The sequence below is a fragment of the Martes martes genome (assembly GCF_963455335.1).
Source record: "Martes martes genome assembly, chromosome: 5".
Lineage (NCBI taxonomy): Eukaryota > Metazoa > Chordata > Mammalia > Carnivora > Mustelidae > Martes > Martes martes.
The window spans coordinates 83,202,255-83,226,883 of NC_137892.1; the positions used below are offsets into that span (position 1 = coordinate 83,202,255).

General features: G+C 45.9%; 1 protein-coding gene across 3 annotated transcripts in view; it reads left to right on the plus strand.

Moving 5' to 3' along the window:
• PPP2R2B (protein phosphatase 2 regulatory subunit Bbeta) overlaps window positions 1-24,629 on the plus strand; it is a 420,374-nt gene that overhangs the window by 390,095 nt on the left and 5,650 nt on the right. For all 3 annotated transcript variants that reach the window (XM_080803440.1, XM_080803442.1, XM_080803441.1), the window contains one exon: window positions 12,889-13,058. In XM_080803440.1, coding sequence (XP_080659566.1) covers window positions 12,889-13,058 — 170 coding nt within the window. The remainder of the gene's footprint in view (window positions 1-12,888; window positions 13,059-24,629) is intronic.

A 24,629-nucleotide genomic window follows, 5' to 3' on the forward strand; every position in this document is an offset into this window, starting at 1 on the left:
AAATTACCACAAACATAGTAACTGTCATGATCTCAAACGATACAAAATTATCTTATAGTTCTGAAGGTCAGAAATCCAGGATATGTGACACAGGGCTAAAATCAAGGTGCCTGCAGGGTTCTGTTCTTTTCTGGAGATTCTGTGGGAGAAGCCATTTTTGTTGCCTCTTTCAGATTCTAGAAGCAGCCCACATACCTTGGCTCCCAGCCCCTTTACTCCAGCTTCAAAGCCAGAGGTGACCGTGGAAACTTTGTTCCACTGGGTCACTCTGCCTCTTCTTTTCCTTATAGAGCTCCTTGCCAATCCTTGAGGCACATCCAGATAACCTAGCATAATCTCCCCATTTTAAGGTCAGGTAGTTCATAACCTTAATTCCCTTTGGCCCTCTAAGATAATCACAGGTTCCAGGAATGAAGGCGTGGACATCTTTGGCTTTGGGAGACTTTTCTACAACCACAGAAGAAACAAACAACTTTTCTTTCTTTAAAAAAGAAAGCGGGGGGGGGACCTGGGTGGCTCAGTTGGTTAAGGGTCTGCCTTTGGCTCAGGTCATGATCCCAGGGTCCTGAGATCAAGGCCTGCATCAGGTTCCCTGCTCGGTGGAAAGCCTGTGTCTCCCTCTCCCACACTCCCTGCTTATATTCCCTGTCTCGCTATCTCTCTGCCAACAAAATAAATAAAATCTTAAAAAAAAAAAAAAAGATTTCAACTCATGGGTCCCCTCTCTGTTGAAGACAGAACCAAAGCACACAGGGTCCTCGCCTCTCTTGCTCACTTTCGTGACCCCACTCCTGTCCACGTGCCTTAAGCGCATGTGGGTTGAAGACTGTGTGACGCTGGTGTTTTTTGATGCTGACCATGGCCAGCCACTTCAGTAGGCATCCTATCTGCTTTTCTACCTCTGCTTCTTAAAATGATATCTACATTTTAAAGATAAGGAATCTGAATCTAAGAAAGTTATGGAAACTTGAAAAAAATAATCCAGCCTGTAAGTGGCAGGCCACAGATTCTAGCCCAAGTGTATCTGCCAGTACCCACCTCGCACATGCACTGGAGGAAAGCACGTTTGCAGTCACTAAGCCACAGTCTCATCTTCCATGCTTTCCCCGGGATGTCTCTGCACCAACAGCTGTCCTCCGATCCCCCTGTCCCCCCGAAATGGGCTGATTCCTGCTGACTGCCCTATCTAGCATAGGCACCCTGACCATCCCCCGACCATCGACATCAGGGGTCAGCAATCTAGGGTCTCCAGGCCAAATCTGGCCCACCAGCTGTTTTTGCACAACTCTAGTGAAGAATGAGGGTTTGGCATTTTGAAATGGTTGAACGAAGAGGAACCATACTGTCTTATGACCTGTAAAAATTACATGAAACTGAAATTTGGTGTCCACAAGGAGCACTTGATAGGAATATATGGTCATCTGTTTATAGATTGCCTGTGCTGCTTTGACACTATGATAGCTGCGACAGAGACCGAATGGCCCTTAAAGCCTAAAATTCTTGCTACATGGCTCTTTACATGGAAGGTTTGCTGACCTCTGATCTATCTAGTGCTTATTGATCCCTCAAGCTTCAGCCTGTAACCAAGCCTTCTCCGATCCCATCAGCCAGATCAGACCCCACCCGCCTGTCATGTCTCCTAAGACATATAAGACATATTCCTTATGTCTCCTCCCTCTGAGTTGTAGTCCATTTCTTTTGTCTGAAAAAAAGGGTGGGGTTGACTCACTATTTCTTAACTTTGAATAATTGTTTATTAGAAGATCTGTTGGTGAAGTATATCCTATATGCTGACCTATTCTGCAAAGTTATAGAAAAGTCAGGGACCAGCATAATCCCTTCTAGATGTATTGCTTACTCTCCGTGACGCTGTGCGTTGGGTTCCCACGGTGTTCACTGCTGAACACTTATTTGTAGAATTAATGAAGGGCTGTATGAAGAGCAAATCGCTAAGGCTGAGTCACTGGGCATCACTTCTTCTCAACACAGAATCCTCTGAGTCTTAATCTGATCTCAGTCTCAGTGTGACCTCAGATCTCTGCCATTCTGCAGCCCATGTTTGGGGATGGTGTCTTGAGGCCCATGGTAGTATGTTCATTACTAATTCATTCTGAAACTTCTCTCACTGTCCTCAGCTGCAGGAAGGCCAGCATGATCAGTCCGTGGAAGTTCTTACCCTTCCTGGGAAAATCACTGGCCATTTCTCTCATTGGGCAGAATGACTGGACATGGCTTCTGGATAGGACAGATTAGTGGCTGCATCTCGGTCATCGGGCCTTTTCTCTCCAGGGGCAAAACTGTTGCCGGCATCTCTCTGAAGGAAAATTGCCATCCGCCTCCCTCTCTAGTTGTGTCCCCACCACAGGGAGGTAGTCAGCCATGTCTCCACACAGAAAAGCGTGCCAGCTGTCCTTCTCTGCAAAAGATGTGTCAGTGCAAGTGAGCACTTTAAAACCTCAAGCGTGATTCTGAGTCTGTGCCTCTGTCATCATGAACCCACCTTCACATCTGCCTGCCTTCTCTCCTTTATGCTCCCTCTCCTCTGCCTGAGTCACCCAAGCCAGGGTGGCAGTGACATCGCGTGCCAGCCAGCCACCACCACTTGTCCCGGGGAAGGTGCGTTCCGAGGGATAGTCCAGGACAAGCTGTTGCATGTCTGTGTGCCAGCGCGGTTAGAAGATGTAGAAATCCATTTCACAACTAGTAGCTCTTCCGATCTGACCCCAGTGGGACAACACGGGAGGCTTTTGGGCCCTTCTCACACCACGCTTTCCTGAAGCAGCACCTTCTTCCCTGTAATTGTGGGTCCAGGCACGAGGCCACATGCTCAACCCGAAAGATCTATCTCAACTCCCCTCCAAGGTGGGTACTCCTCTTAGCTCCATTTGGCAACTAAGGAAAACGAAGCTAGGAAGGAGGCAAGTCACTTGTCCAAGGCTTCGTAACTTAGAAGCAACACAGCTGGAGTTCAGCCTGGGCCTGCTGAGCCTGGGACCACCTGTCCTCTTAGCCACGGCACCATGGACGGGAGTTCCAGGACAGCGTCTAGCATGAGGTCCCGTGAAAGGAGCCACACTCAGGAACACCCTGCACAGACGCTGGGTTCCCTCCAGCCTCTCTTCTCCTGGTCCCAGAGCCCACACAGGCACCCTGCATGCTTCCTGTCACCTTCTGTCCCTGTTGTAATGCAGGAGGTTTTAGCTTTTGGTTTCTCCCAAGTCAACAGTTTTCTTCTTTTTTTTAATTATTATTTTTCTTTTAACATATAATGTATTACTTGCTTCAGGGCTATGGGTCTGTGAATCATCAGTCTTACACAATTCACAGCACTCACCATAGCACGTACCTTCCCCAGTGTCCATCGCCCAGCCACCTTCTCCTTCCCCTACCCCTCCAGCAACCCTCAGTTTATTTCCTGAGATTAAGAGTCTCTTACGGTTTGTCTCCCTCCCCAAACCCATCTTGTTTCATTTTTCCCTCCCTTCCCCCCATGAATCCCTGCCCTCCCTCTCAAATTCCTCATAGCAGAGAGATCATATGATAATTGTCTTTCTCTGACTGACTTATTTCACTCAGCATAATACCCTCTAGTCCCATCCATATTGTTGCAAATGGCAAGATTTTGGGGGTTTTGATGGCTGCATAGTATTCCATTGTTTATATACCACATCTTCTTTATCCATTCATCTGTTGGTGGACATCTACGTTCTTTCCATAGTTTGGCTATTGTGGACATTGCTGCTATAAACATTCGGGTGCACATGCCCCTTTGGATCACTACATTTGTATCCTTAGGGTAAATACCCAGTAGTGCAATTGCTGGGTTGTAGGGTAGCTCTATTTGCAACTTTTTGAAGAACCTCCATGCTATTTCCCAGAGTGGCTGCACCAGCTTGCATTCCCACCAACAATGTAGGAGGGTTCCCCCTTCTCCACATCCTCGCTAACACCTGGCATGACCTGACTGGTTATTTTTGGCCATTCTGACTGGTGTGAGCTGGTATCTGACTGTGGCTTTGATTTGTATTTCCCTGATGCCAGGTGATATTAACAACTTTTTCATGTGTCCGTTAGCCATTTGGGTGTCTTCTTTGCAGAAATGTCTCTCCATGTCTTCTGCCCATTTCTTGGTTAGAGTCTTTTTTCTTTGGGTGTTAAGTTTGATAAGTTGTTTATAGATTTTGGATACTAACCCTTTATCTGATATGTCATTTGCAAATATCTTTTCCCAATCTGTTGGTTGTCTTTGGGTTTTGTTGACTGTGTGTCCTTTGCTGTGCAAAAGCTTTTGATCTTGATGAAGTCCCAATAGTTCATTTTTGCCCTTGCTTCCCTTGCCTTTGGCGATGTTTCTATGAAGAAGTTGCTGTGGCTGAGGTCGAAGAGGTTGCTGCCTGTGCTCTCCTCAAGAATTTTGATGGATTCCTGTCTCACATTGAGGTCTTTCATCCATTTTGAGTCTGTTTTTGTGTGTGGTGTAAGGAAATGGTCCAGTTTCATTTTTCTGCATGTGGCTGTCCAATTTTCCCAACACCATTTGTTGAAGAGACTGTCTTTCTTCCATTGGACATTCTTTCCTGCTTTGTTGAAGATTAGTTGACCATAGAGTTGAGGGTCTATTTCTGGGCTCTCTATTCTGTTCCATTGATCTATGTGTCCTTTTGTGCCAGTATCATACTGTCTTGATGATGATAGCTTTGTAACAGAGCTTGAAGTCTGGAATTGTGATGCCATCACCTTTGACTTTGTTTTTCAACATTCCTCTGGCTATTCAGAGTCTTTTCTGGTTCCATATAAATTTAAGGATTACTTGTTCCATTTCTTTGAAAAAAAATTGAGGTATTTTGATAGGGATTGCATTAAACATGTAGATTGCTTTGGGTAGCATAGACATTTTCACAATATTTGTTCTTCCAATCTATGAGCATGGAACATTTTTCCATTTCTTTGTGTCTTCCTCAATTTCTTTCATTAGTGCTTTATAGTTTTCTGAGTACAGATTCTTTGCCTCTTTGGTTAGGTTTATTCGTAGGCATCTTACAGTTTTGGGTGCAGTTGTGAATGGGATTGACTCCTTAATTTCTCTTTCTTCTGTCTTGTTGTTGGTGTATAGAAATGCAACTGATTTCTGTGCATTGATTTTATATCCTGACACTTTACTGAATTCCTGTATGAGTTCTAGCAGTTTTGGAGTGGAGTCTTTTGGGTTTTCCACATAAAGTATTACATCATCTGCAAAGAGTGATAGCTTGACTTCTTCTTTGCCCATTCAGATGACTTTTATCTCTTTTTGTTGCCTGAATGCTGAGGCTAGGACTTCTAGTACTATGTTGAATAGCAGTGGTAATAATGGACATCCCTGCTGTGTTCCTGACCTTAGCAGAAAAGCTCTCAGTTTTCCCCCATTGAGAATGATATTCACGGTGGGTTTTTCATAGATGGCTTTGATGATATTGAGGTATGTACCCTCCATCCCTACACTTTGAAGAGTTTTGATCAAGAAAGGATGCTGTACTTTGTCAAATGCTTTTTCAGCATCTATTGAAAGGATCATATGGTACTTGTTCTTTCTTTTACTAATGTATTGTATCACATTGATTGATTTGTGGATGTTGAACCAACCTTGCAGCCCAGGAATAAATCCCACTTGGTCATGGTGAATAATCCTCTTATGTACGGTTGGATCTTATTGGGTAGTATTTTGGTGAGAATTTTCTGTATTCATCAAGGATATTGGTCTGTAACTCTCTTTTTTGATGGGGTCTTTAGTTTTGGGATCAAGGTAATGTTGGCCTCATAAAATGAGTTTGGAAGTTTTCCTTCCATTTCTATTTTTTGGAACAGTTTCAGGAGAATAGGTATTATTTTTTCTTTAAATGTTTGGTAGAATTCCCATGGGAAGCCATCTGGCCCTGGGCTCTTGTTTGTTGGGAGATTTTTGATGACTGTTTCAATCTCCTTACTGGCTCTGGATCTGTTCAGGTTTTCTAGTTCTTCCTGGTTCAGTTTTGGTAGCTTTACATTTCTAGGAATGCATCCATTTCTTCCAGATTGTCAAATTTGCTGGCGTAGAGTTGTTCATAATATATTCTTAAAATTGTATTTCTCTGGTATTGGTTGTGATCTCTCCTCTTTCATTTATGATTTTATTAATTTCCGTCCTTTCTCTTTCCTTTTTTTTTAAAAGATTTTATTTATTTATGTATTTGTCAGAGACACAGAGAGAGAGGGAGAACACAAGCAGGCAGAGTGGCAGGCAGAGGCAGAGAGAGAAGCAGGCTCCCCGCTGAGCAAGGAGCCTGATGTGGGACTCGATCCCAGGACCCTAGGATCATGACCTGAGCTGAAGGTAGTGGCTTAACCAACTGAGCCACCCAGGCGTCCCTCTCTTTCCTTTTTGATAAGTCTGGCCAGGGATTTATCAGTCTTATTAATTCTTTCAAAGAACCAGCTCCTAGTTTCATTGGAAACTACTGTTTTTATATAAATGAATGCTGGCTTCCCCACTCTGATACCTGGGAGCTCTGCCACACTCAGACACCCCTGGTCTGTGTGTGACCCAGAGGGTCCCGAGACCACACTGTCCCCGCGAGGGCTCCACCCCCACTTATCCTTTGGAGCAACATCCCTCAGTGAAGCGGACTTCTAACAGTTCCAATTTTGAGCTCCACTGCTTGCCGGGAGGCGGCCCCCCCCCCCCTTGATCTATCTTCCCATGTATCGGGTTAGATTCACTTCTCCACATGTCCTACCTTCCGGAAAGAGATAGCTTTTCTGTTCATAGAATTGCTGCTCTTCTTCTCTTTGATCTCTGGTTGAGTTTGTAGGTGTTCGGCGTGGTTTGAGAACTATCTAGCTGAACTCCTGGGACAAGAGGAAATTTAGATCTCCTACTCCTCCACCGTCTTGCTCCTCCCTCAACAGTTTCCTTCTGAACTCTTCCTCAGTCTCATCGCTTCCCCTCTTTCCCAGGATTGCGATCCCGTCTTCACTTACCCTGTGGTCTGAGTTCTCTCAGGTGAACAGTGCTCTGCCAGACTCCATGAAGGAGAATATGCTTAGTTACATGCTGACATGTTCCTAGCTGCACAGATTATGACACAAAACTCTTTCTGTGCGGGACACCTAATATACCCTGTAAGACTTAAAAGAAGTGTCAGTTGCTTTTGCCTATAGCATCATAACCCAGGTATTCTGAGGAACTCTGTACTAGAGAAATGATAGGCTTCAAGTAATGTGTGAAAAAAAAAATACAGTGAAATAGTGGGGAGGGAGATGGTGTGATCCGATAAGATCTGAAGGCAGGACAAAAGCTGTTGGTTCTCAACCAAGGGCAAGTCATACCCTCCCAGGACACAGTTGGCAATTTCTGAAGCCATTTTGGACTGTCCCAACTGGGGCTTAGGGATTTAGTGGGCAGAAGCCAGGGATGTTGCTAAAGGTCCTATAGTGCCCCAATAACAAAGAATGATCCATCCCAAAATTTGGTAGCGCATAAGTTGAAAAACCTGGATTCCTAAAGAATAAATTTTTTCTCAGCACCTCTAATAAGCTAATTGCGTTGTCAACCCCCAAAACTGAGTAGGAGTTCCCCAAGCTCTTTTGACCTCACATTCCAATATCCCTGATGTACTCCTGAGTGCTCTGCTGAAGTCACCTCGGGAAGAGTAGCCTAGAATACAGGGGCATTGGTAGGAGAAAATTAAAAGACAAGACCTCCGAGATTCACCAACCTTATGATCTGAGAGGTGGGAGGCACTTGGTAGACAATCCTACCTCCTTCATATGACAGACAAGAAAATGGGTCCAGAGAGCCAGTGGTGGTCCAGCCTTTGAAATGAGAGGCAGATCAGAGGTTAAAAACATAAACTGGCAACAGACCAAGTTAAAATCCTTGCTCTGCCTCCTGTGAGCAATAGAACCCATGCCTGAGTTGACTAACTAGAATGATTTGTCCAAACCAGAAATAATACCTATGAATATTGAGTAAGTTAATGTATACAAAGCACACAGTGTAATTGTTCAACAGTAGTAGGTATTATTAGGGGCTGCTAATTTGTGTCCAGCCTGGATTCCACCATAGCATCCATGACTCCCAGGCTGATCGTCTTTCCAGTTTCCCATATGGGCACATGGGAAGGTAAGAAGGAGTAGATAAACAGAAGTGGGCACTCATAGGTACATCTAGAAAAGTGGGGAGCCCACTTTGATTCAGTTGTTTGAACAGGGAAATAATATTGATGGAGCAAGGGAAGGGCTGATTGTGGAGACAGTGTGACAAGGAGGCAGACAGAGGGTCCTTTGAAAGCCTCTGTCTACTGCTCACTAACCATATGATCCTGAGCAAGCTACTCAGCCTCGCTTGGCCGGTCTCATCTCAAAGTAAGGGCAGTGAGAGTACCTTCCTTATAAGTGTGAGCATAAGTGGGATCATGTGTACAAAGCCTGAGGACCAAAAAAGCATAGATACCATTACTGCTGTTAGTGTTGTCACTGGGGTCTCTGAGACACAAGCTCCCTCTTGGCAAATCTGACACATCCCCACTGCTTCAGTCTGGGCTGTTAGGATTCTCATCCAGAGTCCTTCCTCACGAAGGAAACAAAACCGGTCTTTGCTATGTCAAAGATCTCTTCTTTTCTCCTCCCGATGGCTTTATGTTCTAGAAGCTAGTTGAAAACCATGGAGGTCAGCAGGATTGTTAATGCTAAGCCTAGGGTCTCCAAGAGAAATGCCCAGGCACTCAATCCTTTTGTACCACATGTTTAGTAAATTACATGGAACACACAGTGGTGTTCCATCTGTATTCCCCTAGCTGGGTCCCCAGCACCTTTCTTTCCCTCCGATAATGCCGCAAAAATCTCACTTACTCGTGTCTGTAACTAAATGTGATCAGTTAACATTTGTCCTTTCCTCTAGCCTGTGAGTTCCATGAGAGTAGGACTTGAGCTTTCTCCTGGTGTCCTTGGTATATAGGGCCTGGCATGTGTCCATTCCCCCCCCCCACCAAAAAAAAAAAAATACTTTGTATGTTCTAGGTGATGTACTAAGTGCTCTGTGCATATGTGTGCACACATGTAAAAGATACTCAAATAGCTGATAAATGATTGCTCAGGCTGAATTAGTAAAAACCTTGAATTACAGATAACTTTCTATGGAAGGTATTTATTTATTCATACTTTTCAAGGAATTGGAACAAAGTTGAGGTGAATAGAGCATTGCTTTTTCCTTTCAGGACCTAGTGAGTAGTAGTAGTAGACCTAATAAGTACTATTTTCCTGTAGAAATTAAAAATGGCTTGTCAGTATTCATTCAGCTAACATACTTAGTGAGCATGTCTTGTGTTTCAGGGACTACAGCAGGGCAAAATAAAAACCCCTCCCCTCATAGAGCTTGATTCTTAGGGGACACAAAATACATTAAAAGCCAGTGCATATAAACTGGCAGAGAGGGGCATCGAGAAGAAAGGTTGTCTTGCTACTGACAGGCCACAGGGATCAGTATCCAGGAGTGGGAGATGGCCTGGGGGTCTGGGCTTATTGCGACATGAGGGTCTTGAGTCATACAAAGCCCTGAGGTCCCCAACCTGTGCTTGCTGATGATGATGTAAACCTTGAACTCATGAGCCCTTATTGTAGAAACTGTATTTCTACAGTGTTTGAAATGAGTTGATTCTGTTGAGGACTTTGGCTATACGAAAAGGATGGGGCAGAAGCAGTCACCATTATCCCCTCTACCTGCTGTCATCTAATACACAATAAAAAATATCCAGTGTGATAACCAGGGGGAAAGGGCCTTCTGGCTGTGATTCCATGATTCTATGGAGACTCTACCCTGGTTACCTGTTCAGAGCTACACCAATAAGGTCTTGGGTATGAGGCAAGGCAGAATTGCATCATGGTTAAGAACAAGGGCTTTGAAGTCAGGTGGATTTGCGTGCAAAATGCAGCTCTACCCCAGCTGAGCTGTGCTGTCCTCAGACGGGTTACAAAACCTCTCTGTGCCTTCATGTTTCACATCTGTGAGCATCATTCCTATGGGAGAAGATTAGTGTAAGGACTAAATGAGATTAAATCTGTAAAGCACAGAGCCTGGAGCATAGGAAGCTTCCTGTAAACAGTCATTATCAATACTGTGAAATGTTGCTGCTGAGAATGAATGAATGAAGAGAAGTCATGGAGTGGATATTAAAACTTGGATATGCATAGATAGGGAATAAGCTACAAAGTGCTGTGATGGCCGGTCCATTGTCTAGAACCTGCCCTCTTGGGTCATACACACTAATTAGTGGTGGGCTGATGAGAGAATCGTCTTCTTTCATTTCCCTTCCATCTTCTGGGGCTGTCATTTTGGGGCTTTACGGGGTTGCTACCCTAGCATCCCAATAAGCCATGTATACGGAGAACAGATTGCTAGGTATAACCTTGTAAACATTCTTTATGTCACTGAAATAGCCCACAAGTTCTATAGTCCTCAGTCCCCAAGTCTCAGTCTGGAATAAAATATGATTGGCTGATACAGAACCAGTACATGCTAATGAGGCTAAAAATAGCTCCTGACATTTATTGAGAACCTACGGTGTGCCAATCATATGTTCCAAGAAATATGTATCCCCCTTCTGCAGCTGGGAAAACTGAAATCTTGGAGTAGGAAATAAAATGTGAACAGCTGGTAAGTGACAGAGGCAGAAATTGGTGGACTGCAGGGGCCAGTGTGCTGAGCCCATCCCATTTACAGCAGGTGCATCAGGTGGAGAGGACCATGCCTCAAGGCTCCCACTTGTCTGTTGAGATGTTTGCATGGGGCTTGCCTGGAGTTTGTAAGTCCCCAACCCTCCTGAGGTTCTGTGCAGGAGAAACTAATGTGAAGATCTAGTTCTCGATTATGTTCTCAGAGTCCAAGGGCCTTCCTGAATGCTTAAAGTCCAAGAGGTTTTTCTGTGTCAGTGGGTTTAATTCTCAAGTTCAGTTCTGATTGATGAGGGGTTTTTGTGGTTCTCTTAAATGGCGAGGTGACAATTAGTATTTTGGTTTGGCTGAGAGTTTAATTCGGCAAGGTCTGAAATGCAACTCATTATAGCCTTAGGTTTTCTATACAGAATTTGATACTGACTCTGAGGGTGTTGAGCAAGAAGGAGAAAGCTCTGGAGGATGTGTTAACTTGCAAAATGGTGTTCCATGTGGCCAAAAATTGTGATACAGACACTTGTTAAGTGGAACCATACTCGATTACCATGGTTATAGGTTAAAAGTAAGTATGGACAAACGCACCTAACTCCCCATCACATATGCTGAGCCCCCAGACAGCAAAGCATTCATTCACTGATCTAGCTTTGGTTCTAATCAAGCAACACATGTTTATTGAACATTTGTGTGAAAGACTTTCAGTCCATAGAAAAACCAGAAAGAAGCTGGCAAAGCAGTTGAGATAAAAGCAAATGCAAGGATTGTTAAATAATAATGGGAGAGTACCTGAGCTCCTATTAAAAAAGCAGGCCAGACCGAGGGCGGGGGGGGTGGGGGCTCTTCCACAAAAAGATCATTTAAGGCTAAGATAGTAGTGAGAGGTGAGATCTGTGAGTCCCTCAGAGTTTGCGTCAAGGAAGGCAGAACAATCGGGCATAGAAATGGGAAAGGTCAAGATATACCTAAGCTTTGGGGTGCGTAGGTGGCTCAGTGGGTTAAGCCTCTGCCTTCAGCTCAGGTCATGATCTCGGGGTCCTGGGATCGAGCCCCACATCGGGCTCTCTGCTTGGCAGGGAGCCTGCTTCTTCCTCTCTCTCTGCCTACTTGTGCTCTCTCTCTATCAAATAAATAAATAAAATCTTTAAAAAAAAAAAAAAGATATACCTAAGCTTTATTCTGTACATTCAGTTTGAACCAGAGAAGTTCAAAATCAAGGTAGATAGACACAGGACAGCCGCTTCTGATGGGATCTGCTGTCCAGCTGAGGAGGCTTGCGTTTATTCCTCTAAAGTGGAAATCAGGTGAGGCTCAGCCAGGGCCACTATGAAAAACTGTGACCTAGAGATATGAAAATAAATACCCACACACAAGCCTGTCCATGAATAGTCATAGTAGCCACGAAGTAGAAACCCAGGTGTTTATTAAGTGTTAAATCGATATACCACGTGTGGTGTGTCCATACAATGGATATGTACCCATATTCTGCCATAAACAGGAGTGAAGGGCTGATACCTACGACACCATGGGTGAACCACGGCAACAGGGTACCGAGGGAAAGCAGCCAGTCACAGGGAAACTCCATCTCCTGTAATTCCATTTATGGGAAATTAGGCAATTCCATAGAACAAGAAAACAGATTAGTCATTTCCTAGGGCTGCAGGAGTAAGGAATGACGACTAACTACAAATGGGTGTGGAATTCTGGGGGTGGGGGTGGAATCAGTTGATTAAATCGTTTGAAATGTAGACTGTGGTGATGCTTATACAATTTTGTGATTATACTGAAAAAAACCAATGAACTCGAAACTACAAATGAGCAGATTTTATGGTACATAATTTTGTATCTCAAAAATCTTATGTATCTTAAACACATTTTTTTAAGCATCTCAGATGACTCCAAATGTTGATAGGAGCGGTGACATGCAGAGATCAGGGGAATTGTGAAATAGATGTGTCAACTTGGAGCTCCGCAAGGCTCTGTACCTGACCTCTGGAAGGTACATGTCCCAGGCAAGTCCTTCCATGAGAAAGAAAATGCAGAAGCCAGTGACCGAGTTTTCTGCTTCCAGGTTCTCTATCAGTAACTTACTTACATCCTGCAGATTCTACTCCAATGAGAATGCTGGCTTTCTGGCTGGCCCAGACGTGGTAGAGCTAGTTGATAAGAATGTACTTATTTTCTCTTGGTTTTGCTTCTGTTCTGCAGTTTTTGAAGAGCCCGAAGATCCAAGCAACAGGTCGTTTTTCTCTGAAATTATCTCTTCGATTTCGGATGTGAAGTTCAGCCACAGTGGGAGGTATATCATGACCAGAGACTATCTGACCGTTAAAGTCTGGGATCTCAACATGGAAAACCGTCCCATTGAGACTTACCAGGTACGGACTACTCCCTACCCACAGGTCCATAAAGCACTCCCTTTGCAGGCCTCCACGTCAGCTTCTGGCTGCAAAGGCCTACAATGTACAAGAGTAAGAGACCGTACATCATCATGTCATGTATGTTGAATAAAACGGTGCAGTCTGTAAGTGGCATAGGGTATTAGACAAGGGTACATAAGGAGGAAGATTGAATTCAATTTAACCCGTATCTACTGAACATTTAATGTGGGCTGCATAGTGTACATAGAAGCTACACAAGACAGCGATGGTGCTGCTATCCTAGAGCCGATGGTCTGGTGGAGAAGCCCAGGGATGAACAGGGGACTGAGTAGGTGGTGATGCTAGAGATGGTACTGATGTTACGGAACGCAGGCTGGATCCTGCCCTAAACAACCAAGTGGCACTCGGAGACCTTGGAGGAGGTTTATTTCACACCAGTGGGCCCAGAAGAGAGTAATCGCTCAAGGTCTGGGCCCCGAGCACAAACAAAGGGGGTCGTTTATACACTTGTACTTCCGTATCTGTGCCACTCTTGGGGTGGCAGCCGGTGGGGCTAGGGGGGAACCTGGAATGGCCCTGGGGTCGGGCCTGGGATTCCCCTGCTGGATTGGTCAGCCACCTCAGAACACAGATTTTCCTTATCATTCCCCCCTTTGATGCCCCTTTAAACACCTGGTTTAGAGGTCATCGTCTATATTATCTACAGGGCAGTAGTGAGTAAGGAGCATCTGGAGTCTGACCTTGGGAATTGGTGCAGTGGTAAACCTGGTGAGGGCGTTAAAAATACAAGGACTAAATGCTACTGTGAAGAGCATAAGGAGGAGGCCGATGAAGAGGGGAGAACCAAGGGAACTGTTTGCCAGTTACTGTAATTCGAGAGTTTGCCCCCTGCCCCTCGCCGGGTCGGGCAAACTGAAGGCAGTGAGGAGAGCCGAAGACCAGGACTGACTGGGGGTCAGGAAAACCATAGTGAAGTGTGCTTCAGAGTAGATAGCAGAGGGCCTATGAAAGTGGGGTCCACACCCTTAGAGGGCACCATCGTGGCTGGCCCGACAGCAGATAAAACCTGTGGACAAGTAAGGGCAGTAAAACACTTGGGTCATTCCGTAAACCACAACAATGGCAAGTCTCTGGGGAAAGTCCAGAAGGGGCAACAGTGTAGAGTCTGACCCCTAGGATGAGGGATATTGTGCTGGTGAGAACTAGGGATCTTGGCGAGCCGGTGTCCATCCGTCGGTGGGGCCTCGTCAGAGGCGAAGCCAGAGTGCATCTGCGGGGTTTGGCAGGACTTCCCACTGGTGTGGCTCTTCATCTGAGAGATGGGCTTTTTTCACTCTGGAGTGGTGGACCCACGGGGTGACACCAGAGACTTTAAGGGCAGTAGGGAAGGTTAGAACAACAGAGTGAGGCCCTGTCCACTGTGGCTTGAGGGGGTCCCTTTTTCAATCTTTGATCCAGACTGAGTCTCCTGCCTGGAAGGAGCACACCTGGGACCCTGAGGAGATTGTGGCCCTCTCAATGGTGTTCCTTTGTCATTTACTTAGGGTGGCCCCCAGGGCCTGAAATTGTCTTTTTATTTTTTTATCCCCAATCTGATGTAAGTTTCCTGGAAGGCTCCCCAGGCATAGGGGAGGCTGTCCATATACCAATTTGAAAGGGGAATGACCTAGTGTCCCAGGTGTGCAGCGGGCACGGAGGGCCAGGGGCAGCAGACCCGGCCATGGGAGACTAGTCTCCTGACAAAACTCTGCTGAAGTTCCCTTGAAGGTGCGATTCATTTACTTCCCCTGAGCTTTGGGGCCAGTAGGCGGTATGGAGCCTCCAGGAGATGTTGAGAGACATGGTCAAGACCTGCACAGTACGGGCTCACTGTTACTATGGATTGTTAACGGCAGGCTGAACTGGGGCACGATCTCCCACAAGAGGACTTTGGTTACTTCCCGGCTTTGCTCAGTCCTGGTCGGGAAGACCTTGACCCATTTAGAGAATATCACTAGGAGACATCTGAACCCCCCTGCTCAGCTGCACGGCTGTGAAGTCTATTTCTAGATCTTTGAGAGGGGTTACTCCCCTCCTCTGGATACCTGGCGGGGGCCGCGGTGCAGGCCGAGCATTATATATAGCTCTATATAGGTTGTGCATCGCTCACTGGTTGCTCGGCCCAGGGTTGGCAGCTGGCTGATGCAGCCGTGCTTCTGGAGGAGGGCCTCTAATGCAGTTTTTCCCAGGTGGGTGAGTGGGTGGTCTTTTTTGACTAGATGCCCTCCTATTGCTGTTGGGATGAGGACGCGTCCATCTGGCATCACCCTCCATCCCTCTTTAGTCAGGGTGACTCCCTTAGCCATGGCCCTTTTTTTCTTTTTAGTGTAACTGGGCAGAAGGACGTCTTCCGGAGGTGTCAGGACCATGGTGAGGGAAGGGGCTCTGTCCATGTTCTCACTGGCTGCGGTCTTGGCAGCCTCGTCTGCCAGATGATTTGCCCATGCTATGGGGTCGTCTCCTTTCTGGTGTCACTTACAATGCAGGATTGCTACTTCCTTTGGAAGACCACCGGGTGCAGGGAGACAGCTACCTTGTTGATGGCCTGCAGGTCTTGGACTGGTCGATATCCCCCTCCTGGCTTCTTAACTGGCGGGAGTGTGGTGTTCCAGGCCGACTGGAACTCGATTAGAATACCTGCTTCTTTAAGTCTGGCCAGATGTTCTAGAATGCCAGTCTTAGCTTTTTGTTGGAGGGGACGTTGCCTTTGCCTCTGGGGTTGGGCTCCCGGGATCAGTTCAACAAGGATAGGGGTCCAGTTCTGGGCTAGTCCAGGTGGGCTGTCTTTAGCCCATACTGAAGGTGAGCCTCAACTCCGGTGGGCCATTTGGCTGGGCCTGGGTGCCGAATAGCCTCCATTTTTTTTCCTTAGTGTGGTAATTGCTGGCACCAGAGTCCCTGTCTCCTTTTGCCCTCGGTTTAATCGGAGGCTGGTATGCCCAGTGGCCTCCAAGTTTATCTGAGTCGCAAGCTTAGAGGGTATATCTCAGCCCAGGAGGGGGATGGGGCAATCAGGTAACTGATAAAATTCATGTTGGACCTTATGGCCCCCGAGTTTACGCTGACGAACCTGAAAGAGGGCTGTTGTATTGTCCATATCCTGGTAGCCCCAAGGATGGTTGCCCCTTTTGCTGAAAGGGGCCATGAGGGAGGTGACAACAGTGCTCAGTCCCAGTATAACCATAAAAGTCACTGGTTGGCCCCCTATTTGACCATGGGCTCTTGGGGGCTAAGAAGAAGACAGCCTGGTCCCCCTTAGTCTGAGTCTATTTCACCAAGGCCTATAAGGTCCCCTTTTGGGGGTTTTTCCTTGTAGCAGCTGGGCTTTTGGGCCTTTCCCTGGTTGGGACATTTAGGCTTTTTTAATGACCCTTTCCTCCACAGTAGGCACATTGATCACTGGCCAAGAGGGTCTGGGTTCCCCCCCTTTCACTGGTTGGTGCCTCTCTGCCTTATAGACCGGCCAGCAGGGCCACTCTGAGGACCCTTTCCCAGAATGAACAGGTGGGCTTCACAATACAGCATGGAACGTCCGGGCTGGACTAGCCAGTCTTTATCCTGCCTCTCGGGTTCTCGCTTCCCTCGTACCAGCATTTGGAGGATGTTTGGCCCGGTCTGGGGCGCAGCCTGGCTGCTGGTCCCGGAGAAGGTGGATCCTCTGGGCCTGGGGCACTAGGGAGCCTGATGGTGGTGGAGTGTTTGGAACTGGAGAGGGCCATGTGTTGATGGCCTCAGGGGTGCCTATGGAGGGGCATGATCGGTTTATCCTTGGGATCTCCGGCGAGGATCTGTGGAGGCTGGGGCTTCTGTTGGTCTTTGTGGGCCACCCGGATGAGGCAGTTAAGACCCTGGCCTGTCCCTGCCTGTTGCAAGCGAATCGCACCCAGGGGGAAGGATCTGGGCAATTCCTAGCCAGTACAGAAACTGGTCGGGGTGTCCTGGCTCCCCTGTTACAACTCGTCACACCTGATGAACTGTTGGGACATTCACTGTCCCTTCTGAAGGCCATGTGACATTAAAGTGGGCCATTCTAACTCACATAGAGTTCTCAATTTGCCCGGATGCATCAACTCCATCACCTTCATGGTCCCAAGAACTGTAGGTTTACTCTGCCTTAATCCCACAGGGATGTTCCCCGGTATGGTGGCGCAGAGACAGACAGAGGGTGGGGGCCCCTCCTGAGGAGAGACCAGTCAGATGCCCGCCTGTCCGCCCTCCCGGAGGAGACTAGAATGACTCTTAGTCATAGCGAGTCCGTATAAACCCCGGACTGACACCCCGAAGGGCTCGCTAGAGACCCAATGAGGGCACCACGGAAACAGGTTGGGACCCACTCGGACTCCGTAGTCCCAAGACTGTGGAGCCACAGAATCAGTCTGCCTGACAAGCCAGGTCAAACTGCACATTCACTCACACATTCATGCCGAAGTTATTTCAGTTCCTCCTGCCCCGGGAGGCCCTACCAGTGGAATTCCTTTTGGAAATTACTTACTAATCCCCCTTTCGGGGGTTTCTCACCTGAGGGACTTCCCTCCCTAGGAAGTCCTACCTGTGAGACCTCTAGCTCTCTGGGAGGTGATCAAGGTCCTGCTTCCACCCTGATGGGTAGGTCTGACTGGTCCTGGAGCCCCAGGCCTTACAGGAATCCAGCAATGGAACTAGGTCCTCACCTACCCAGTCTCTTCTGAGTCCGGTGGGAACAGCGGAGTGGGGCCAGTCTGAGATGACCAGGTAGGAGACTGCCAAAGATTAGGTAGGGCACACCTTCTCCATTACGACCCCTCATTCCATCACTGCCCTGTCTTTGCCCCCAAACGGGTGGCAAGAACGGGCCAGTGCAGTTGGGTTTCCTGGTCAGGGAACCAAATTTATGGAATGCAGACTGGTTCCTGGCCAAAAAAACAAGTAGCACTCAGTGACCTTGGAGGATCAGAGGTTTATTTCACACTGGTGGGCCCAGAAGAGAGTAATTGCTCAAGGTCTGGGCCCCGAGCACAAACAAAGGGGGTCATTTATACACTTGTACTTCCGTATCTGTGCCACTCTTGTGGCCGCAGCTGGTGGGACAAGGGGGTATCCTGGAATGGCCCTGGGGTTGGGACTGGGATTGCCCTGCTGGATCAGTCGGCCATCTCAGAACACAGATTTTCCTTATCACTGTGCTTGAGGGCACAGGCAAGGAGGGTCAGCCTGGTGAGGAGAGACCCAAAGACTGAACCCTGACTGCCAGGAACTAGCCAGAACAATAGTATGTTCATAGATGCTATGTTCAGAAAGGAGCTCTTTGTATATTAAATCTAGAACACGGGCAGAAAGAAGAGTCTGGAAATGTAGGCCCTGGTAAAGAAGATTTGGTTATTTTGTCTTCAGGCTGAGTGCAAGGGAAAACCATTAGAAGGTTTTACATTGGAAATGACAGGAGGAGATGATGGTGATTGGCACTGAAATGGTGGCATGCAGATAGAGAGGAAGGAGGAAAGTCTGTGAGGCGCACTTGCTAATTCAGTGTGGCGGGAAGAAGAGGCAAGAAGACGATACAGGTTGTTGGTTTAAGCATTGGCAAAACGGCTGGCAGATTTATGGACAAAGGGAACAAAGGAGAAGGCAGTGTTTAGAATAGAATGGCTTTTTTTTTAGAAGATGAAGACCAGACTTTGAGGCAGAAAGGATTTGAAGAAACTCATTTCAGTAAGAGCACAATAGAAGCAAAGATCAAGAGGCAGGGATAAACTAGTCTTTTTTAAAGATATTTTGGGCTAGATTAAAAGAGGTGTGAAAATTTTAGATAGAGGGATTTAAGTTACATATTTTTTCTTGAGCTATAATTCAGATACCACAATATTCACCCTTTCAAAGTCTACATTAGTATATTCACAAGGCTGTGGAAACCTCATCCCCCTCCAATTCCAGAATATTTTCATCACTGACAAACATGCCGGTTGCGCTGGGGAGGAGAGACTATAGGGGGAGTGGGAGGAGGTAGAGCAATTAACAAGTTATTGCAACATTCTGGCAAGGGCTTATAGTAGAACAGGATTGGACAACAAATTGGATGTGTGATGTGAGAGCAAAAGAAGCACCAGAAATCATTCCAAGGTTTTCATCCTGAGGAATTAGGAAAATCGTGGTGCCATTTTATATAGATGAGGGAATCAAGATTTAGTTTGGGACATGTAGAGCCAAGTAAACACCCAGAAATTCCAAGTAGACAGATCAGTCTCAGTTTGGGTATACCTTAGCTTAGAGAGAAGCAGCAGTCAGGACGGTGCCCTGGGAGCCCAGTGTTTACAGGTTGGGAAGAGGAAAAGTGAGAGTGAGGTTCTAGGAGCCAAGTAAAGAGATGACTTCGAGGAGGAGGAATCACCAACTACCAAATGCTGTTGCTGAATCAAGTAGGAAAGGACTGAAAATGGCCATTGGGTTTAGCAATGAGATAGGTGTAGGTGAATGGTATTAATGAAGGTCTGATTGGAGTGGGTTTTGAGAGAGACTATAAATAGAAGGACTACAGGTAGTCCTTCCAAGAGATTTTAGTCTAAAGAGCAACAGGAGAATGGGATATAGGCATAAGGAAGTTATCACAGCATCTTTGATGCTGAGGGGAATAAGCCAGGAGAGTCAAGCAGCTGACTCCTTGAGGGAACAAGAGGGAACAGAGTCCATTGCAGAAGGCTATAGATGGGAAGATGGGTGATTCATCCATCAAAGGAAGGAGAGAAGAGTAAATAGCGATGGATGCATTGTGATGGTAGCCATAGATGGTTCCTTCTTGTTGCTTCTGTTTTCTCATAAAAGAGAAAGCAAGGTCATTAGCTGAGTGAGAAGGAAAACCACAAAATACTCATCCATGAGAGAGGCAGCGTTGCTCAGGAATCCGGTTGAGTAAAACGGAAGGAGAGAGAGATGGACCACTGAACCGTGGATAAGTGAGGAAGGAAATAACGGGTGAAGGAAAGTAGACCGAAAAGTGGATCTGAAGAATTGATAGAATCCAGATGGTAAAGAGAGTGAACTAAAAAAGGAGGTAACAATAGAGCAGGACTTGTTCAACAGGTATAATTAGGGTCGTGGCAAGTCACATCATGTGGCCACGGAAGCAAAGGATAAAACACATTGAAAATGATGAGGCCAAGCAACTGAGAGACCAGAGTAATGATCCGGGAAGAATAATGGCAGGAGATCCAGGTGCTAGAATTGCTTCAAGGAATGTGGCAGAGGGACTCAGAACTGTTGCTGACTGTAACAAGGTAGTCAGCAGGGAGTTTGGTTGGTGACATGGCTTCAAAGGACTGAGGGCTTTAGAACAGGAATCATTGTCTGGAGCAGCAAGGAGCCCACTTACCCCACTTTGACACAAGAGTGGCCACAGGACAAGCCAATCTTTCAGAAGAACTTCAGAGAGAAGATTGAGGATGCCAAGGACTTTGACCAACTGTGAGTAATGCAGTGAGTGCTGTGAGAAGGTTTTGGGGCCAGAATTCAAGAGGACGTAGGTGGTTGAGATAGTCTGTGGTTGGAACAGCCTGACCCCCAGATCCTGCCAGACTCCAGGGCCTCACTTCACAGCACCTGCCTCAAGGCTCTTACCTTCACGTTCAGCCCAGGGTGAGGCCAACTCGAGTGTCCTCTTCCAGCTGCACACACCTCTTGTGTTACAGAGGACAATGACAACTAGAACCAGAGTGTGGGTGGTATGGACAGAGTTGTGGCCTGCTGGTGAGCCTGGATGGCCTAAAACTGGATTTAGTCTCTTCAGTGGCAGGAACAATTAGTACTTTCATTGAAGAGAAAGGCTTTAAAAGCAAAGCTGGTTTAGAACCCAGTAAGCTCACTGTGACATGGAATAATCAGCATTTTAAGAGCGTGATTCTCAAAGCAAGTTCAGCTGGCAGTAGATGTGGAAATGCTCTTTGTCAAATACTTTGAGACAGGTCTCATAACACACATACTGAAATGAAATATTACAGAAGTGTAACTTTAGATAGCATATTTCAAAGCAATTTAGGTTTATATACTATACCTAGATTGGTACCATACTATGTAAAAGATGGCAAATAAACTGTGACTGAATTTCTAAAACACTGTTGAAAAAGATGGTGAAGCCTGGCCCCTTGGGAAATAATCCATCACCAGTTACTATGCCTTCCCTGGGGAGGGGACTAAGTAATGTGCCTGCTTTGTATTTTCATACATGTGTCCACTGGTCTCCAGCGTCTTTCCAGGAAGGAGAAACTATAGACTTAAGTATCATTAGTTCTTTTCTGTAGACGTCAGTATCATCAGCTCTTTTCAAGCTCTCCTACAAAACAAGGGTTGGCAAATGGTGGCTGGTAGGCCAAATCCAGTCTCCATCTGTTTTAGTAAAAAGTTTTGCTGAAACACAGCCACGCCTGATAGTGGGTACATGGTTGCTTTCACACTATGAGGGCAGAGTTCAACAGGTGTGACAGGGATGATATAACCCACAAGCTTAAAATACCTGCTATGTGACTCTTTACAAAAGAAGTTTGTTGACCCCTGAAGTCTCAGAACCAACCAGCAGAGTTCCCACTTGCTGGGCCTCATGAACAGTCCCATTATCTACAACACAAGGCCTCCACGAGCTCATGATCTGAGAACCTCTATGTTGGGAGGCTCAGTTTAGTGTCTAGAAGGCCATACACAATAGGAACGTGGACAACAAATATTTGGAATGTGAAGAAAAAAGCATCAAATTGGGTGAGTTTTAAGTTTTCTCTTGCTCTGTGTTCTAGATGTTTCTAATCAATGTATCTTACCTTATCTTTTTCTCTGATGGAGAGAGGTCCATCTTGTTTCCCTAAGGTTTCATTTTTTTCTTTGAGCCACAGAAGGTAAACATACCTTCATGGTCGAAGTTCTTTTTCTTTAGATGACATCAAGTCAAGGCAGTAGGAGCTTCCCAAAATTAAGCTGCTGGGGAGGAGAAAATACTGGTTTAGACCAGATTTTCCTTTAGATCCCTCCTGACTTTGTCTTTCAAGAATTATTTGTAGAGTTTTTGGCAATATGGTTCCTACTAATGGACCCACACTTCCAAAGCACACATGTTTTGATGCTTATTATTCACCTGTGATGTTTCTATAAGACAGAAGGCCAAAGGCGAAAGTTTGTATATCAAGAAAAATTTGTGAAGAACATAGACTGAGCCAAAAAAACAAATTTTAGTGATTATAGTGAGATAAAATAATGACTCTCCATTTCTTATAATTTTACATTCCTTGACCCTTGTAGGATTCTGAGGAGTTCTGCATCCTAGAAACCTGCTTAACCATTTGTTTTCAAAACTAGTTTCTCCCTTCTCAAAATATACCTGTGCCTTGCCTGAAAAGTGCTCCACAGCAGATCAGTGGAATGAGTAGAGGGGGAGAAGGCTGAAAATAAGGAGCTATTTGGCTCATTTTTTTCTCCAAAAAGTAGGAGAGCTGGAATACAGACATGTCTCATTTTATTACACTTCCAAATGCTGCCTTTTTTATACATATATTCAAACTGAAGTTGACGGCAGCACTGCGTTGAGTAAATCTACCAGCATTGTTTTTCCAACATCATTTGCTCATTTCAAGTCTGTGTCACCGTTACCATTTTCAAGCTCTAGTAGTAGTAGTAGTAGTAGTAGTAGTAGTAGCAGCACATGCTATGACAATTCTGTGATGAGTGATCTCTGACATTACTACTTTAACTGTGTTGGGGTGCCACACACAGTGCCCATATGAGATGGTGAGCTCCAGTAATTTATGTTGTGTGTGTTTTGCCTGCTCCACCAACCTGTCCTTCCCCCATCCCTCTCTCCTTCTCTGGCCTCCACATTCCCTGGACACAACAATATTGAATTAGGCCAGTTGATAACCCACCCCTGGCTTCAAAGTGCTCATGTGAAAGAAAGAGTCTCAGCGCTCACTTGAAATCAAAAGCTAGAAGTGAGGAAGCATAGTGAGGAAGCCACATAAAAAGCAAAGTCGGCTGAAAACTGGGCCTCTTGTGCCCATCTGCCAAGTTGTGACTGTAAAGGAAGAGTTCCTGAAGGGAATTAAAAGTGCTACCCTAGTGAACAAATGAATGTTAAGAAATTGAAACAACCTTAGAAGAAAGTTTGAGTGGCTCAGAGAGAAGATCCAACCAGCCCCAGCATGCCCTGAAGGCAGAGAGAGCTGAAGAGGCTGCAGAAGGAAAGGTAAAGCTCAGGAGAGGTTCCATTTATAAAACAAACACTCATACGTTTCAAGGAAAGAAGCCATCTCCAAAACATGAAAGCACAAGATTAGCAGCAAGAGCTGATATAGAAGCTGCAGCAAGTTCTCCAGAAGACCTAGCTGAGACAGTTCATGAAGGGGACTACCCAAGCAACAGTTTTCAATGTGGACAAAACAGCCTTCAATTGGAAAAAGGCGCCATCAAGGAGTTTCATAGCTAGAGAGGAGAAGTCAGCACCTGGCTTCGAAGCATCAACAGATAGGCTGACTTTCCTGTTAGAAGCGAACACAGCTGGTGACTAAGTTGAAGCCAAAGCTCATTTACCATGCTGAGAATCCTAGGGCCCTTGAGAAATATGCAAAATCGACTCTGCTTGTGCTCCATAAACGGAACAACAAAGCCTGGATGACTGCACTCTGTTTACAACATGGCTTACTGAGTGTTTGAGACCTACTGCTCAGAAAAAAAAAAAAAAAGATTCCAAGTACTCCTGCTCACTGATGATGGACCTGGTCACCCAAGAGCTCGGAGGTTCATGTACAAGATTTCTGTTGTTTGCATGCCTGCTAACATAACATCCATTCTCCAGTCCATGGATCAAGAAGTCATTTCGGCTTTCAAGTCTTATTATAGAAGAACTACATTTCATAAGGCTAGAGTTGCCCTAGTGATTCCTCTGATGGGTGTAGGCAAAGTAAATGCAAAGCCTTCTGGAAAGGATTTGTTATTCTAGGGAATTCACGGGAAGAAGTTAAACTGCCAACATGCACAGGAGTTTGGAAGCAGTTGATTCCCATCCTCGTGGATGAGTTGGGGAGGCTCCAGACTTAAATGAAGGAAACCACTGCAGCTGTGGTGGAAATAGCGCATGGAGCCTATGGATGGGACTGAACTTGAGAGGAGGAGGAGCTGCTGCTTACCGATGAGCAGATCAAGTGGATTCCTGAGCTGGAATCTACTGGTGAAGATGCTGTAGAGATTGTTGAAATGTCAGAAAAGGCTTTAGAATATCACATAAACTTAGTTGATGAAACGGGCAGGGTTTGAGAAAAATTGGCTCCAATTTTGAAAGAAGTTCTGCTATGGGTAAATGCTATTAAACAACATCGCATGCTACAGAAGAATCCTGTGAAAGACAGAGGCCATGGATGTGGCACACTTGGACTTATTTGAAGAAATTGCCATCCCCATGCCAGCCTTCACCAGCCACCCCTGTGGCCAGTCAGGACATCACTGAGGCATGACCTTCTACTAAAAGAGGACAACTCACCTGAAATCTCAGATGATTAGCATTTGTTTTCAGCAATTAAGTATTTT